The 18,168-nt window shown below is 39.9% G+C and overlaps 1 protein-coding gene across 1 annotated transcript in view; it reads left to right on the top strand.

Moving 5' to 3' along the window:
* The first annotated feature begins 2,320 nt into the window (after window positions 1-2,320).
* Window positions 2,321-18,168, top strand: part of kcnb1 (potassium voltage-gated channel, Shab-related subfamily, member 1) — a 31,002-nt gene continuing 15,154 nt past the window's right edge. The window contains exons 1-2 of the mRNA XM_010794624.1: window positions 2,321-2,652; window positions 4,685-5,336. Coding sequence (XP_010792926.1) covers window positions 4,764-5,336 — 573 coding nt within the window. The 5' untranslated portion in view covers window positions 2,321-2,652; window positions 4,685-4,763. The remainder of the gene's footprint in view (window positions 2,653-4,684; window positions 5,337-18,168) is intronic.

Below are 18,168 nucleotides of genomic sequence, written 5' to 3' on the forward strand. Positions count from 1 at the left end.
CTTTGCGCACGTCGCCGTATTTGTTTTAGGCTTTCAGTGGGAAAGTGTATGTCCGCACTCCAGAGGTGTCGGAGTTTCGATTCTGTTCAGTTTCATCTCTCCTCTACCCCCGTTGTCATCTGCTCTGGAGGTACCTTTTTGTAGTTGTCTGTCGGCTTTTCTCTGCTACAAGAGACGCGCTACCATGGAAAACCTAAAATCAATTCGGTCACGTAGCTGGTTATTATAAGTGTTCCCTTCGTGTTAGTTGTATCAACATTCACTTCCCGGATGCGACGCTGTCGGAATACGAGTCGGATTCGGCCTTCTAGCTAATGCTAGGTCACTCTCGACTGACAGACGCTGTGAGATGTTCGTCCCCGCCGCAACACATCCGCGCTTTACTTGAGGGGTCTTGCAAGTATCCGGACTGACACACACACACACACGCATCACCATCGCTTGCCTTTTTGTCATCTCATTGTCATATGCGAGGCTCTCACTCCGTGCGGAAAAAGTATCATCCCCTCTTGCCACCACTCCTGATTGTTTAAGTCCCGGCTTGTCACTGTTTTGGCATCAGAGTTGTCCGCTCGACATTTCCTCGGAGCATCGTCCTCCCTGTCTCCTACTGCTCGCTTAGGTCTCACCTCCCTCTTGCTCTCGCTTGAATCAAGACAGTTCTCACACCTCAGAAAGCAGCCCCTCACGCTTATGTCTGTTTCGCGAACCAGTGGCATACCATCTTGCGAACTTGACAGTCATCCGGATCGTCCTCTACCATACAGAATGCGGTTCCGTCGCAACCTCTCTTGTCACTTTGACCAAGAGTCCGACTGTGTGTGTTGCCTTCTTTTTCCCAAAAGAAATATTTGTTCTGGGAGCCGCAAACATATTTCAATAGCTTGTGATAGGCGTTAGCTGTAAGAGTGGTGATAGTTGTCGGTGAGTCACTCACTCTTAGCCAGCGATATACAAGCTGACAGTTGCGTTGTTGCGCTTCGATTGTGTGATATCTAGCGTCACCTCTTAGTTTTCGTGAGTACAATAACAACCCATGCTTATGCCACCTCATACGTATACGGCGAACCAGGAACCCTCCTTACTACAGCGGTGAGAAACTATAGAACAAGACAACTACACGAGGCCCTACACCGCTGTCTACAATAACTTTCTAAGGACACGTCACTTTGGCTTCCAAATAATACACAGGCCTACCTTTTTACTTTGCACATTTGAAGGAAAACAAATATAATTAAAATGGGCCCACTTTGAAATAAATAAAACCTATAGCTGCACCCTAAAAAGAGTTAACGGTAGGGTAGGTAAGAATGGAGAAACCAGCTTGAGTGCGATAGAATTAGAAAATACACAACCGGAAAAAATCTGCCTCTTCCTTCAGACACACGAGATAAGTTTGTGCACAGATGGAAGGCTGACAGACAGGTAGGCCATCCAGTTATTTTTAGCCGGGCCGGCTAAAATGATTGGTCGTGCTTTTTACAGCGCTCCGGCTTCCACAGATTAATTTGTTTATGTATTTATTGTCAAAGCATGTAATATATTCATTGCTATCGGGGCGTTAAGAGCATTCCATGGAATATAACAAAAAGTGTTTTCTGAAATAAATGGCATACCCCATTGAATTATAACTGAAGATCGTCAGCTGTCTTCCTCTTCCGTTTTTCTCCTCGATACGTAAAGGCTGCAGCACCTTTGACAACTTATCTCTACATATATCAAACATACCGGTAAACCAGCATCGCTTGCTGTGAAAGCATATAATATTAAATCCTGTGTTCCTCCGGTACTTTTCTTCTCTTTGATTTATCCATAGTTCGCTCATGGTCTAACTAATGAATGTCCTACCTTATGTTGTATGAAACAGTTAAAACGAACTACTACAGATAAACAGTCCAATTATATCATTCCCAGTTTGCATTTTCAGTAGAGTTCTTGCTACTACGTCATTCATGCATGTAATGTAGGGGAACTTTCATACCCTTTTATGTGATGATAAGAGAAGGGTAAAGCCATACCCTCATATTTAGCATCATGAAATGTACTTCCATATGAGATGTTTGTTCAAATCCTCTCTTCACATTTACCATTGATTGGGGCTCCTTTGTTGCCGAGGTGCCTTTAAACCATACGCCCCGAGATCATACAAGTATTTTTTCTTTGTTTAATGTTTTCATTACATAATTCAATTTTTCTTACAGTACACCCCGTCCTGAAGACAACAACAGTGGCCATTATTTCAGGTGGTACACACCACACAAGTGGTGCTGAAAGAGTTAATAAGATGTGGAGGAGAGCGCTGCGCTGCCATGGACCCACCTTCAGAAGATGCGGCGCCGCCTCGCACAGCTGACTGGAACACAGGTAGTGTCCGAATGGGCTCTCGGCAGACTTGTTGATCTTCGGGCGAACCACTGGTGCGAAATGCAGAGCAGGAAACCAGCGGGTGAGCAGTAGATCGTGCTGAGGAAATCTCTGCCATGTCGGAGGCAGAGGAGGGGGAAATGGATTGGGTTAGACCCTGGCAATAGTAAACCAATAACGACGCCTCCTTTTTTAAATGCTTCATCTCCGTTTGTGCCAGCGGATTGTTTGTTCACAGAGCGCTACGTGCTGGTTTGATTCAGTGCAGGATGACAACAACTCACTACGGTATTGTTTTTAAGCTTATTTCCATATTTTCACTTACATTATATGTAACCTATCAATTGTAATGTGTTGTCAATGGTACACATAGGACTACTGTGCATTTAAACTGCACCGATATGGAGCAGGCAGACTCCGAAAAACAGAGAAATGCTCAACGATTAAGGATTTGCATTCACAATATTGCAGTTGTAGATGATTAAATATCTTAATAAGCTTATTTTCAATCTCAATTAAGCTGCGCATAATATCACAGTGTAGGGTGCACACTGTGTTTGTGTTTTTTTTTGTAGTGTTTGGTTTATTGCTGAAATGTGTTATCGAAGCCTTGATTTCAAGAAAACAGGAGGGTGGAGGCTCCTTGAAATTAACATTTATTTTCCCTGCTTCCCGCAGCCTGTTACTGCATGCTCAAAAGCCTACATAACAATGTCTCCATCCTCATATATCTTGTGTTCCTGATATTATTTCCTACGTTTTTTGTAATGTATGTTGACATATTGCTCAGGCCTGATTGTGTTGTTAAAGTGTTAGAAACTTTGTGTGACAGCGACCACTGATCACATCTTAAGGCCCGAGGTGTTTAGGGCTTCCAAGCTCTCATCAGATACAAAATAATGATCAGCATGCAAACATGTGCTGCTCTTGCCACGTATCAAGTCAGAATAAGAGGATTTTGGAGACGTAGGTTTCTACAGGAGATGATAGAGGCTATATGTTCTTCTCAGTCAGCTTGCCTCCCCCCATGGGAGCTCGCCGTGATTCAGGCAGTGAACAGCGCTTCCTGGGGTTTCAGCACCATTAGAGTGGACAGCGCTCACTTTGTACCACACTCATCATCACTGGTGTCCTGCACCCACAGCACTGCATGGGCGTCACACGGCCAGTGACCAACCCAAACACTCATTAAGAAAACGATGTTATTGTTGGTCATAACATTACATGAGTTCCCATAGAGACAAAGTCTTGGAAAAAAGATAATAAGTCAGTGTTTCAAAATTTTTGGTAGAAAGAATTCAAGGTGTTCCAAATGTTTTCTACTCAGCCCCAAATATAAATGTAAGATTCTTCAGACTGATATCTGGAGTCATCTCAAGAACGCACATCTTAGAGTATGTTTATTGTAGATTAGGGATATGATTAAAAATAATGAACAGCATCTGATCAGTTGAAAATCCAGAGATAAAAATTCAGTTTGTCAGTGTTACATTTCACTCCCCATGCAGGAGCTCTTTAAGCCAATGATGTTAAATTATTTTTTAAAGCAGCCGGCAGTTCCATGCTGGGTTCCTAGAGGTGTTAAAGTCATTTTTATATTGGCAGAAAAGTAGATTTTGGATTAGGATTCCATTCAATTAGTCTTCTTTTCATGTTTAGCCAATAACAGAACAATAATAATGAATGTTTAAACAGTTTTTTCTTGTTATCTCTATATTTATCTCAAGAATCCCAATCTAAGATTGGTAATTCAGGGAATCATGTTCTAACCTGAAATCATAATAAAAACAATCTTCTGTTATTTCTTTCTCTGCCTTTACACCAAGGATTTTAATCCTTACAATAAGTCACAAGAAACATATATAAGTGTACATTTACTGTGGATTTAATATGATGCATATTTCACTATATTCAAGTATGTTGATAAACCAGGTATATCCAGGATAATAAAAAAACACTTCTTGAAAGTAGTGTTTTTTTGCACCCCTCATCATGATGACATTAACATAAATTCAACCAATAATGGATTTGGCCCCTTTGGATTGTTTGATTTAAATATTTTAGAGGCCTGAAAGGGTAGAGTATCCAATACTTCATAATGAAAAAGCAAATATTAGGAAATCAGACAAATCTAAAGTTGTTTTTGATACAAATGTATTTAAATTGTTTTACTTTTCTTCTTAAATCTCTTATTACCTGCCCATGGGGCCCAGACCTAATACAACATTATTTCAAAGCCGAATGATTAGGGCGTGGACCTTGACTTTTGGGGCCAATCTTAGAGTACTAATGCTTTTGCTTTTTTTTGGTCATCTTTTAGATACAATAATGAAAGGAAACAGGACCAGCTGTAGTCCATAGCCCTGGATGTTTGCCTGATTCCTCAACCTAAAGTCATCATGGAGAAATCCTTGGATTTGAACAAAGATGCCTCCCGCTCAACATCATCGTTACCACCTGAACCGGTGGACATCATTCGCAGCAAGTCATGTTACCGCAGAGTACGGCTGAATGTTGGGGGTCTCCCACATGAGGTCTTGTGGCGAACGTTAGATAGGCTACCACGGACACGTTTGGGAAAGTTAAGAGATTGCAACACCCATGACTCTCTGATGGAAGTGTGCGATGACTACAACCTCGAGGAGAATGAGTACTTTTTTGACCGACATCCTGGGGCTTTTACTTCAATTCTGAACTTCTACCGCACAGGTAAGCTGCACATGATGGAAGAGATGTGCGCCCTGTCCTTCAGTCAAGAGCTTGACTACTGGGGCATCGACGAGATCTACCTGGAGTCCTGTTGCCAGGCGAGGTACCACCAGAAAAAAGAGCAAATGAATGAGGAGCTCAAACGAGAGGCCGACAATATGAAAGACAGAGAGGGAGACGAATTTGACAACACCTGTTGTGCAGAAAAACGTAAGAAACTCTGGGACCTCCTGGAAAAGCCCGGCTCATCTGTTGCAGCAAAGGTAATGGAGTTGGGGGTGGAATTGGTTGGAGCAATCCAAGGTTAATCAAAAATAATGACATTCCCATCATCCTTTTTTGTGAGGGTGAGTTAGCATATGTTGCTAACATGCTAAACTAAGATAATTGGTGAACATTATACCTGCTCACATTATGTCAGCACCATCATCGTGAGTGTGTTAACATTTCAACATTTAGTTCAAAGCACCAATTAGCCTAAATATATAATGTCACAGAGATGCTAGCATGGCTGCAGACTCTTATTTTCAAAGTGTTTCTTGCTTTGACATTTTGATATATGATACACGCTATTCTCTCTCTCTTTTAGTGAGTAATTGCCTCTGGTTGTTTGTAGCATTTTGAAATGAAGATGGGATGTTTTAGTTTTTAGACCACATTATTTTTTTTTAATTGGCCTATCATAAAAATGCCTGTCCACAAGAGCACAATCTTAAAATGTGCACTGCTGCTAAGCTTTAGTGTGAGTAATACGAGCAACTGTTCATAGATTGCAATTTTCAGACCTATCAACACATTTCAAAAGCCATTAACAGTTGCAAAACATGAGACAATTTAGGACACCTCTGTGTTTTGTGCTTTGTGTTTACTGATATTGTGATTGTTGCTAGGTTGGAACACAAAGAAAAGAGGGGGAATTATAGAATAAGCCAGCGGATGTGATTTACAGTACCAGTGTGGGATGTGTCTGATATTATCTTCCATTATAGTTCAAGAGCTAGAAAAAGCATGTCATGACTCTCACTGTGAAAGCAGCTCTCAGGATACATCACTCTCAAGCATCTTAAATACAACACAAAGTCCATTATATGCATCTCCTGTAATGCTTCTAGTACCAGGGTTGTAACAAAAGTCCATTCCTATAGCCTACCATGTACTAGTGTAGTAGTATATCTGTTCACAACTATAAACACAGCAAAACAAAAAAACACCTTCAATCACATCGATGAACAAACCCAAAAGCATTGAGACACACACACACACACACACACACACACACACACACACACACACACACACACACACACACACACACACACACACACACACACACACACACACACTTACTTAGCTACCCTTGCTTTCAACATGAAATATATCAAAGTGATTCCTTTTGATTGTCCTCTCTATTTTGTTAGACGTGTTTCTGTGCCTAGCATTGCCCTGAGCCAATTGCATTTGAGATATTTGGCAGAAGGCTGATATATTCAATTATATTGTTGTGCGAATGAACAACAAGTCACAAATGATTTAGAATTGTCTGAATCATTCGGATTAATCAAGGCATGTAAGGAGCACTTTTCTTTATCAACAGAGGATGCTAGTGACATTTATAACGGATGGTTGTGTGACATGTCATTATTGCACACTTCAACAAACAGCTGCAGTAAGAGAGAAATGATAGAAAACCCAGACTAATTGAGTTTGCTTCTGTAACAGTTATCTCATAATTAAGCCAGCTAATTGATTTGTCGGACTAGAAATATTTGTTAGCAAAGAATTTAGGTTAAAAAAAAAATTGCTTGCTGGAATGTTTGTATTAAGGTTTTGACCTATTTGGTTGAATGAGCATGTAACCCAGCCTCTCAGTAATATCTGTATGTTTAGTATTTCATTGTTTATGTTCTCACCCTTCTGTTAGTCAGCGTGTAGTTCTCAATCGGAAAGCCATGCCTGAGCACACTGACTTCTATTAGATATCCGACCTTTACTCAGTGCAAAAAGACTGAGTTAGCCTCAGCAGGCCTCTCAGAGAGCCACACCTGCAACAACAAACTGGGAGGCATCAGCAGTGTTAAACATGAGCAGCCTTTGATCACTCCTCCAGGTTGGATTGAAGGGATCAAAGGAGATGCTGTCTCTTTCCCACTCTGTTTTTAAAGTGAGTGGAGTGCCTTGTTTGGGAAATGTATAGGAATGAAACTATTAGCAGTGTGTGCTGGGTGATGCTCTGTGGTGAGAACTGTCAGCTCTACCCCACAAACAGACTGAGATGAGTGCTGCGAGTCTGTCAGTGAAACGTCTTCTTCGTGGGGATCAAAGCGATGTAAAATCAATGTCTATTGTGTTAGAGCTGAGAAAGTGCTGTAGCCTACAAAAAGGAGATGACCACTCTGACTTGACCATGCGCTGCTGTCTCCATTATCGCACCCTGATATCTGCAATTTATCAGAGCATCACTGGAGGAACGTTTTGAAGTGCGTAACGAAGACGGGTGCTATACCTTTTGAATAAAGTGATTGTGCTTATTGTTTCTTGAGAATGTGTAGCTCTCTATAACAACCTTTTGATAAGCGGATACAGTGAGTTCCATTAATAAAGGTATTCATCATCTACTCTTTTGGCATCATTATAAGCCTAGAGCGATGGGTGGTTTACAGAAAAAAGAGCTACCTTGACACAGCAAGAGGCAGAGTTTATCAATTCCTAATTAGCTTGAAAGGGCAATGCGAACCACAGACCAAACTACTAAAAGCACTGATAGGGGTTGATGTATTGTCTTAGTCGTTTCCTAATTGGCTGGAGCACACTGTGGGTTGTCGGGCGGACCATCTCTGACCACAGCTCATCAGCTCTGCGCTCCTATCAGGGGTCAGAGATGGAAATGTATGTTACAGCCCATAAACAGATGGCCAACGGTACAGTTAAGTACAAAACAAACGGTTGCCAAGCAACGAAAGTATAATTTTATCACCACTGAAGGAGTAGGTAATGAACATGAGAGTAGGTCTTTTTGAGTTGCTGCAGTGTAATCGCACTCCTGCTTAGTTCCCCTTTTCAAATGTTTGCACAGAGCAACACAAGAAAGTAGTAGATGAAATATCAATATAATCTTCTACCCTGTCATCCTTTCGGTCTCTATTTCCCTCACTGGCTCATATCTTCTCTTCCTTCCGCCCTTTCTTCAGGATCCTCCACCATACCTCCAACTAAATGTCAGGGAAATGTCACGTTAATTATTCTCCAGGAGACTCCCGGCCCAATTTGAAGCTTCCCTCCCTCTCTGTTTACATTCTTTCTAAGCCACAGCATTGTCTTTCTCTTGCTCAAATAGGATTCGAGTCACCATGAAATAAGATTGTTTGTGTCCGCTGGCAAAGCAGAGCCTAACAGTGAGATTGGTGCCAAGAAAAGTCCAGTTTCACCTTCAGTGGCATTTATGTAATTTCATCTCAATTTTGGGTGGTTTCGTGTCATTAATAATGCAACATCTTTCCAGAGCTATTGGAAATCAGTAAGATGCTGAGACCATCGCTTGACAAGCAAATAATAACCTTAGAATAATTCAGTACAATATTCTAGTAAGAGTACAATTTAGATTTTTTTTTATCAATTACTGAAATCCCAGATACCATAATCACATTGGAGATATTGTTCACTAACATTTTTAAGATTATGTTTGATGCTGATCAAATAAATTGTATCCAACTTTGGCTTTACCCAATTTACTGAAGAACCAAAGAGGAACATGAAGGTGTCTGTACATTTTTGCCTCTGGGAATCAAACTATGGATAATTAGCATTTCCTGTTCTTTTAGTGGATATTGTGTTACAGATGGCAGGCAACACATTCCAATCATGCTGCTCTCATGTCACACTTAAGATGTCATATAAATGTGGTCTGGCTACATTCCTCCACATAAATCAGTAGTCCGCAGCTGAATCCAACACATGCAGAAACCAGACTAATCCATCCCTATTTCTGACAGTTGGAAAATCACAGCCAGGCAAATGAATGATGATGTTTATGAAGTCTTTAAAAAAACAGACTAGAATGCTGTGTCCCAATTCAGGATTTGAATCACCCAGAGTCTACATTTATACACTGAGTAACTCATGAAAGACTGACATTACCTGTCCCATTATCAAATAGTATATATCGTTTTTTAAAGCTTTTTTGCAAAATCCCACAAATTATGTTATGGAGGTAGCAACAATCGGGAATTACTCAACTTCTTTTTGTATGTGAGGAGACAGCCTCATTTGGAAAGATGCTCAAGTTCAGCTATGCATCGCTTTGATTTCCTGCATCATAGAGTGTCTAGAAAGATATGTGGGTACGTCTCAAGGAAACAGTTGTTGACTTGTTACCTTCTCTTTTTTAACGGCATACTTCTGTTCCTCATTTTTAACCTCAAGGGTCTATTCTTGGCACACTGTTGTTTTCAGTTTAAATACTTTGCCTCTGTAGGATGATTAAAAACCCAATATGACAACACAGTTATTAGTTGCAATGCAATTAAACAATTCCATTATAACTCCCTCTTCTTTCCTGACTTAATGACATCATATGCCAAAATGTAAAACATATCCAAGACTCATCCCGAAGGATTTCTGACTGCAAATGTCACACTGGTTCTTGAAGTAGCACTAGGATTTAACTTTTGTACGCCAATGTCAAACACATTAAAAAGAGGGTAGGTCTCAGAGTGAGAATCAAGTATCTCATGCAACTCTCAGACAATGCTCAGGTCACAATTGTGTGCTTGATAGGGGATTTTGGAAGAAAATAACACATCAGATCCTGCTAGGTTATTGGTCCATGTTATCCTGGTTTGCGCGGTGCAGAGATCTACGCCGGGATCATGTGTGCTCGGAGATTGAGTGATTTAATGATTGCTTTCATGCCCGTCGGTCTCCCTGCCTGTCAGGGAATTGATTAAAAGCTCTCACCTACGACCGATTTTGTTGTCAATGTTAAGAGATCACAAGTATAAAGTTACACACTCGCACGCACACCTATATTTGCATTGTATACTGTTTCCAATGGTGTGAAACACTATCCCTGGAGTTTACGATAAAGAACATTGACCTTACTTTTGGCCAGAACAATGGTGGAAAATCAAGATTTTTTTGTATGAGCAATTATGATCTGCGGAGAGATGGCTATGGCTTCCTTATCATCGTTACAAATAATGTTTTGCTTTCACATAACTTTGAAAATCAACATTCTGTTTCTATGCCATGAAGAAGACAACCAGAAGATTGTTTTCTTCACATTAAGTAGGGATTCAATTCATTTTGAGGAAGAATAAGTGAGTTTTTGACAATTACGTGGCACAAGAATAACTTTGGTGAAATTTGACAAGAACATGTTTTTTTTAAGTCTAAGTCGCAAATACACTACGCGATCCAAGAAACCTGCATTACATTTTATTCTTTGGGCCCCTTGGGTGTGGCAGAACAAACTGTAGACATAAGATTAAGGTATTATCACAGTTTGGAGTTAACGTGGTGAAAGTGTGAGCAAACAGTTGCCTTAAGCATCCAGCAGCAGAAACACAGCAGCATTAGCATTCAATTTGACTCATATTTCTGGCAACCTGACTAATGTTTATCTCAATTTTGTTCTCTACATAAACATGAAGGAAACATCTCCCTTTAAGTTAACTGTTGGCGATTGACAGGTATCTTACAGATGGTGTGTATGTGCTTTTTGCACTGACTGATTTGTCCAGGAAACTAAAACAAACTAAAAGATGCTGAGAAGAATTGCAGAGTTGTGAGATTTATGTGCGTAGACTTGCATCAACCTGGATCTGAATTCACATTTTACAAATATATTGTACATTATATGACATACATCTGTAAGGAAAGAACATCTTTAGGAGAACACTCAGTCGAGTGCAGATGTCCACCAAGGCCTGATAATCCCCTCCACGTTTACTGTCACAGTCACCAGTCCGCTGGGCAGATTACACGATAGTATGAATTGGTCTAATTGTGACAGTAAGGGATAGGTCATGTGTTTCTCAGTGGGGTTCTCTCTGTCGGCAGCATCATAATGCATCACTAATATTGTGCTTCAGGTCAGGGGACACACTAGTTAGAAAAGATATTTGGCTCATTGTTGTAATACAAAAGGTCATAGATGCTTATTCAGTCACACATAAACCATCATACAAACAAACAGGGACATTTAAGTTATTACAAACCCAATGCCTATAATTGATGTGTTTGAAGTAACTTGTGTGAAAAGTGCAGGCCATATAACCCACGGATAAAAGACCAAGCCAAAATGCGAAGGATTATGATTCTGATCATAGTCCATGCTATATTTCACTGTGTTTTTGTTTGATATTTCTTCTAAAAATGAGTTACTGTTGAACAGAGGTTTTGTTCAACAGTAACTCCAAAGAGTTTGGGACCCTTCAGTATCTATTTTAACATTGTGCTGTTCTTTTTGAATGCTCATTCACTTTGCAGGTCTGATTCTCTAGTGGTTGAGTCGTGTTTTTGAGTATTTTACAAGTCATGTCATGCATTTTGCAGTAGTTGGTTCTGGATTTGTAATATCATGACAGCTTTGCAGGCTTTTACTGAGGCACAGCTGTAGTATATTTCTGCTGCAGAACATTGTTGAGCAGGGACGGTTTGCTCGTTTTGCTCTATTTATCACAGCAGAATTTATTTCAGTGGACAAGTTGCGTCTGATTGGTGACTAAAGTGTGTTATAGGTTACATAACTGTGGTCATATTAGCAATTCTCTTGGAGTTCATGCAAAGAGATTGGACACGTATTTCAAGAAGAAAGGTCGAACACAAATAAATTGGATTGTATAGTGGAAGTGGTCAATAATAAAGAAGTGCAACTGCAAAGCTCGACAGCTCCTTTGTTCTTTAATTTAGAGTTGAGCTGTTACGTGAGCACTGAGTGAAAGACACTGAGACTTCACTGTCCCCATGAGAAGGATGCCTGTAAGGAGGAAATACATTGAAGATTACACATGGAGACTACATCTGAGAAGCTAAAAGAGAAAAGAAAGAAGCAGCTTGATGACTAAAGGACATCTAGCATATGATGATTGTTTAATATTCCATCATCTTAAGCCTGTGGGTAAACCACTCTAAACTCTGGTTTATTCATTTGTAGCGTTGTAGCATTTTTCACGTGTCTAGTTATTTTAGGTATGCATGCATCTTGTATTTAACAAGAACAACCATTCAAATGTGTTTCATATTTTCTCTATTCAAAATGATTAACAAATTCCTCATTTAATTCATCAAGGTGAAATTTAAGTCATGGTGTTTGTATCTTCTCATCAAAAACAAATATTTATATTATGAAGAAAAAAACGTTATTATGGTTACAAAACCATAATTTTAGCATTTCACACGTTTTTGATTTAGAGTTTCTCTATTGTTGTTATTATTATTGCTATTATAACAATTATGTTTGAACTTAGTAGTAAGATAATCAACTGTCCTGGCTACTAGATATTAGTCTAGATACTGGATACTAAAAAGCTGTTGAATTTAGAATAACCTGAAAGACTTGGGTGTGTGTGCAAAGTATTTGATAGTCCTTTTAATGGAGAGTATCTATATTTCCAAAGAATGAGGAAGATATGAGCTTAAATCTCTCACATGGCCAGAGGCTAAACAAATAAAAGCATCTGGGTAGTATTTTTGTTTCTTCTATTGGAGCAGAAACAAAAGTTCAGCATCGAGGACCCAAATGTTTAAATGAATTGTGTTCATGAGTTATGATAAACACAGTCATTCTGGGAAACTGTTTTCTGTTCATAGGGTAGAAAGATAAAAGACTAAAGCAATTTGAGCATCAACAAGAAGCTTGGTTAGTGGTTTAGTTTTTAATGTCTTAGCTTACATGAAGAAGTTTGAAACCATATACATTATGTATTTTGTGTTTCCTCTATGATGAATTGAGACCTTGGTCGTGCAGAATTTAGCATATTTTATTCAAGAGACGGCAGTTCTAGTCTCACGGTTGGAGTCACATGCAGTCTAACTCAAAGCATCATAAGTATAATCAGCGAGTCAGTAAGTGAGTGACTAATACTGAGTAAACAATTATACTGTGTCAGTTTTTCCCAACTGGTGCAAACCCTCAAGGAGTTTTTTTATTATTGACTGTCACAACTGTTTTCATTCAAACACAACCATATGACACGGTATACTGTAAAACATTTACAACCTTGCATGTTCCCTTTTCAGACCTTCATCAGAAAAAAGTACCTAAACTAAAAATCATATTTTTTCATTTCACAGCTCTGAATGGTTAGCAGTAATAGTTTTACGTCACAAAGATTGTGACCATAGAGGGTAAAACCAACAAGCCACTCCTTGAAGGTGTGCTTGCTGTGAGGAGTGAGGAGCCTATAAGCAATTTAAGTAAAACAGTGCTATCATTAAAGTGGACTCAGAGCTCGAGTTAGCAAAAGATCATTTAACTTCAAAACAAAATACAGAAGAAAGCAAAGTTAGTTGAATGCCAAGTCAAATCTGGGACTCATCTAGGATCATTTACACTACAGAATATAAATCAGATCTGCCATCTTGTTATTTAAAGTGGACCTATCATGCTATATTTGAATAATATATTGTAGGGCCATACCTATATAAAACATGTCTGTGAAGTTCTGTCACTCTATTTGCTCTATTCCTGTCTTCACAAGGGCTGATTCTGTGGCAAATGAGCTGCAGCTGACCACGCCCCCCTGCAAAGGAGGGGGGCGAGGCACGAGAGTCATGTTACCATGCTGTTACCATGCTGTTACCATGCCACGGCAACCTCTCATTCCCCTGATAGGTGGAGAGTTGCCCATATAGGCGGAGCTCCCCGTTTCTGACGTCAGAAAAATTTCAAATTTCAGTCAGTCTGTATCAGATCCGTTGCAGCCCCGTTTTTAGAGATTTGGGTATGGAGGAAAATAGAGAGGGTTGTGTTTTCTGACACTTGGTGAGTTCCCTGACACACCGGGGACACATATTCATGTATAAAAGTCAGACGTACAAAAGTGCATTTTGCATGATAGGTCCCCTTTAATTAACAGGGACAGTGCACATAAATCAACATTCCTGTCAGAGTATAATGAACTAAAATGAGAAAATCACCTGCTCAGCAAATGAAAATACAGAAGACTTAGAGGGAAATCCTGGTCGCTGAAGATGCACACTGTGATAGACATATGGCCCTGATATGTAACCTTTGTCACATGTCATTCCTCACTGTTTCATTGCACACTGTCCAGTGCAGTAGAAAATAACCACTTCAGTCAGTTAACCCAGGTGGAAAGGTTTATTTTAGGATGTACTTACAATTGACACACAGGCTCAGGCATCGGAAGTCCTGAGACGTATAGTATTACCTTTTATGTCTGTGCTATGCAATTTATATCATATACAGTAAAAGGTATAGGTAGTTTTCTTTTTTCACTTATTTTTTTTTTTTTACCATTTCTTACCCACACAACACAGCAGAATGGCCCTGAGGCAGCTGCTGGCCTTGGACGTTCAGAAAGTCCACATCACCATTACTGTGATATACAACCCACTGCACACCCTATCCAATATTTAACATCTATACGTGTGGAAAGAAAAACTGCGTCTATAAGTCAATACTCTCAGGTCCAGCAGCTGCTCCACTTGTAGTATTTTCAGCTTTTCTCTCTGGAGGATTTCACTTCATGCTGAAGCTCGTGTGGTAAGGTTAAGAAACGACTTTGAGTAAAGTGTTAAGGGCAGAGGTATAAATAGATTCCACTAAGGTGAAGGAGAAACCTTCATCAAGCCAACGCATGCTTGTGAGAATGGGGAGAGCGCACTTGACCATAGGTGTGAGGCGCCTTCCACCTTGATGAGCACTTTCATCCGGCCTGGGACTACTTTCAGGTTTTCCACACACACTCTCATACACACACATGAAAAAGACAATACAAAGATACTGGCAGTATCATTGCAGTCTTTTATTTCGTTTTTCGAACGATTACAATTGCTACCTATACATTCAATTTGACCATATCCTAAGTTTAACCATAAATACGCACGTCAGCTTTATCAATACTTGGAGTTCTCCACATGCCAAAGCAGTGTGCCTCGGGCTGTAGTAAAAGAGATAGCGGTAACATAATTGCTGAGTATCATTATTGACATTTTAAAACAAAAAATACAAGCAAAAGTGTTAGCAATTCACAAAACTGTGTGTCTGCTCTAATGTGAGCTGCAAAGGTTAGCATATAAAAGTAATTTTCACAATAGCAAGACCGTGGTGTAGAACGTACAAAAATAAAACCTCTTCCCTGCTTGTCCAAGTATGTAATGTAAGCGAGGCAGCTAAACAGGTTATATAAGAACAAAACCATTCTATTGTACATATTTTACTCATTATGGTTATCACGTATTTTGAGTTTAAAACAATAACAATGTTTTTTCTGGAACCAGACTAAGCTGGAACGCTGCGTTAACAACCAACTTGGTTATCTATAGTTGCCTTTAGTTACCGTACCAGCTGATTAAATCTGGTTCCAAGAAAGCAAGGTAGTTTACCTCTTTCTGAAATCACAGAGATGGACCATTACATTACTTAAATGTACAACTGGCAAAGGTGTTTTTATTGTAAACTATGTACAATCTGGGAAGGGAGTGGAAAGCTGGAAAAAGCAGCAAAAAGGGGCGGGGCTAGTGAATGGTTAATTATCCCTTTTGCACATTTATTTACATTAGTACGGCACAGAGCCTCCTGAACATGCCTCCGTAATTTCATTACACAGATAACATGCATATTGTGCTCGTCCTTGTGGTATGTTACAATATGTTCTCACATGTTCCCTATGACCTAACAGGTTGCATCACAGTCAGGAGAGTTATTGAATCATTTTAGGACAAATACAAAGATGCTGTTTTAAGTACAACAATCATATGCGTAAAGCCGTCCAGTTCCCGAGGATTTGCATGTTAATATGAGTCTAACTCTCTAAAGGATTAACAGCACTGACACTGAATGGTCACTGAGCTCTCAAATAACTATGAAATATGGACTCGGTGTAATGTTAAGGCGTGAGTAAGTAGAACATCTGCAGTAAGCATGCGCATGAGTTCAGGATTAAGAGTCATCTTGCTTTGTATTGCTCTTGCTCTGTGAACACAATGTGTGGCGTCTTGCCGAGAGTCTTGTTTTTGTCTGAATGTGTCTGTGCTCTCTCTTCATCTCTCTCTTTTATTTTCCTTTCACAGCCGTCACTAAAATGTTAAAAAGTTCACTGTCACTATCACCATGGCAACTGTCAGTTCCGTGATGCTGAGACTTGCAGCTGCCTTCTATTCAGGCGTCATTGTTGATTGACTGTGTGCAAGTTGTGTGTGTGTGTGTGTGTGTGTGTGTGTGTGTGTGTGTGTGTGTGTGTGTGTGTGTGTGTGTGTGTGTGTGTGTGTGTGTGTGTGTGTGTGTGTGTGTGTGTGTGTGTGTGTAAAAGGGTTGTGAGTGTGCCTTTCTCTGCATCTTTCTTTGCGTTTCAAATCAATGCTTCTCTTTAATGTTTGCATTTTCCTTCTTCGCTGCTCCCTGCCGAGTATACGTTCTCTGGTTTCTGAAATAAAGAAACTATCCTGGACTGCACGGCGGTGTGAACTGCGTCATACAGTCATTATTAGACCCTATAGAGGCAATATCCCGGAACAATGTGATAGACCTGCCTCCTTATATATCCGGTACTCTACTGTGCAATACATATACATAAGATCCTTGTGATTTCTTTTTGCAGTGTGTGACTGTTCACCATTGCTTTTTATGTAGTGCAGTGGGTAGACTACCATGTGGATAAAGTGAGACATTAAACTGATAGCCCATACAAGGAAAGCTTTTCCCAAATTCCTTCACTGATATTTCCTCAATTCAGAAGTGCCTCTACACAGCTTTACCTCCCCCCCTGCAATAAATGTAGTATACTCTAAGGTAAAATGTGCGATGAAGACAGCCTCCTTTGGTGGGCTAGACCAGACCATATACTGTTTCTATTTATACAGCCACCATGGACCAGTCAGAGTTTAAATATAGACGCTGAGTCTGGATTCTCTTCTTCATCTGAAATGCATGAATAATTGAGAGGCAGAGGAGATGATGGGGGATTCATTCAGGAAGTGGATGGTCCAGGCATAGATTTCTTACCTATATTAGAAGTTTATGAAATGTGGTGCATGGAAGCATTTCATGAGTAAGGGAAAACTTTTGAGGAAGCCAGAAATGTTCTTGTTCCTCATTTGTTCTTTTACTTCAGTGGAAATGACTGAATAAATAAGAGTCAAATACCATACAGGCTTGCATATATTATTGACTGCTGAGGATGATCATTTGAATACTCCTACATAGGCATCTAATCTGTGGAAAATTACGTTACCAGAAGTGTGTAGCATAAATGTGGAATATGCTCAGGGGTGAAGCGAAGTCAGGGCCTGTAATGTAAATGATTACATTTAATTTAATTCACTGATCTAAAGGACATACATCTATCCACTAATGTGACTTTCAGATTATTTAAGTAGATCATTCTTAGCTATCACACTTACAGAATCAAGACTAAGACACATAAGGTGAGTCAAAGTGCAGGAGCCCTTATGGTAGATAAGTAACGTCATGATTATAGGTCACCAGTTACAATCTGCAGGCCTATATGCATTTGTATAGAAAGAACGACTGGCAGTAGCTCCAAGGTAAGTGTTATTCACTTTGGCAAGATGCGGGAGGTTAAGATAAATGAGGCTCTGCTGTTCAAAGTTACAAGTAGAAGTGATGATAGAGAGACTACAGCTGAGTTACTGCAAATGTGTGTGTGTGTGTGTGTGTGTGTGTGTGTGTGTGTGTGTGTGTGTGTGTGTGTGTGTGTGTGTGTGTGTGTGTTTCTAGCTAACATACTGGGGGAAATGTGGAAGGCACAGTCTCCTCCCGTCTCCATGGAAACCCCATCTCTTTCACAGGCAAAGCCCTTCTACATTCAGAATCAGGGGTGTGAATTATCCCACATAATTTAACGCTCATCTTATTACTCTCAAACTATCGACCACTGACAGTAACCTCTT

The sequence above is a fragment of the Notothenia coriiceps genome, unplaced genomic scaffold (genome assembly GCF_000735185.1).
Source record: "Notothenia coriiceps isolate Sejong01 unplaced genomic scaffold, NC01 NC01_scaffold00037246, whole genome shotgun sequence".
NCBI lineage: Eukaryota > Metazoa > Chordata > Actinopteri > Perciformes > Nototheniidae > Notothenia > Notothenia coriiceps.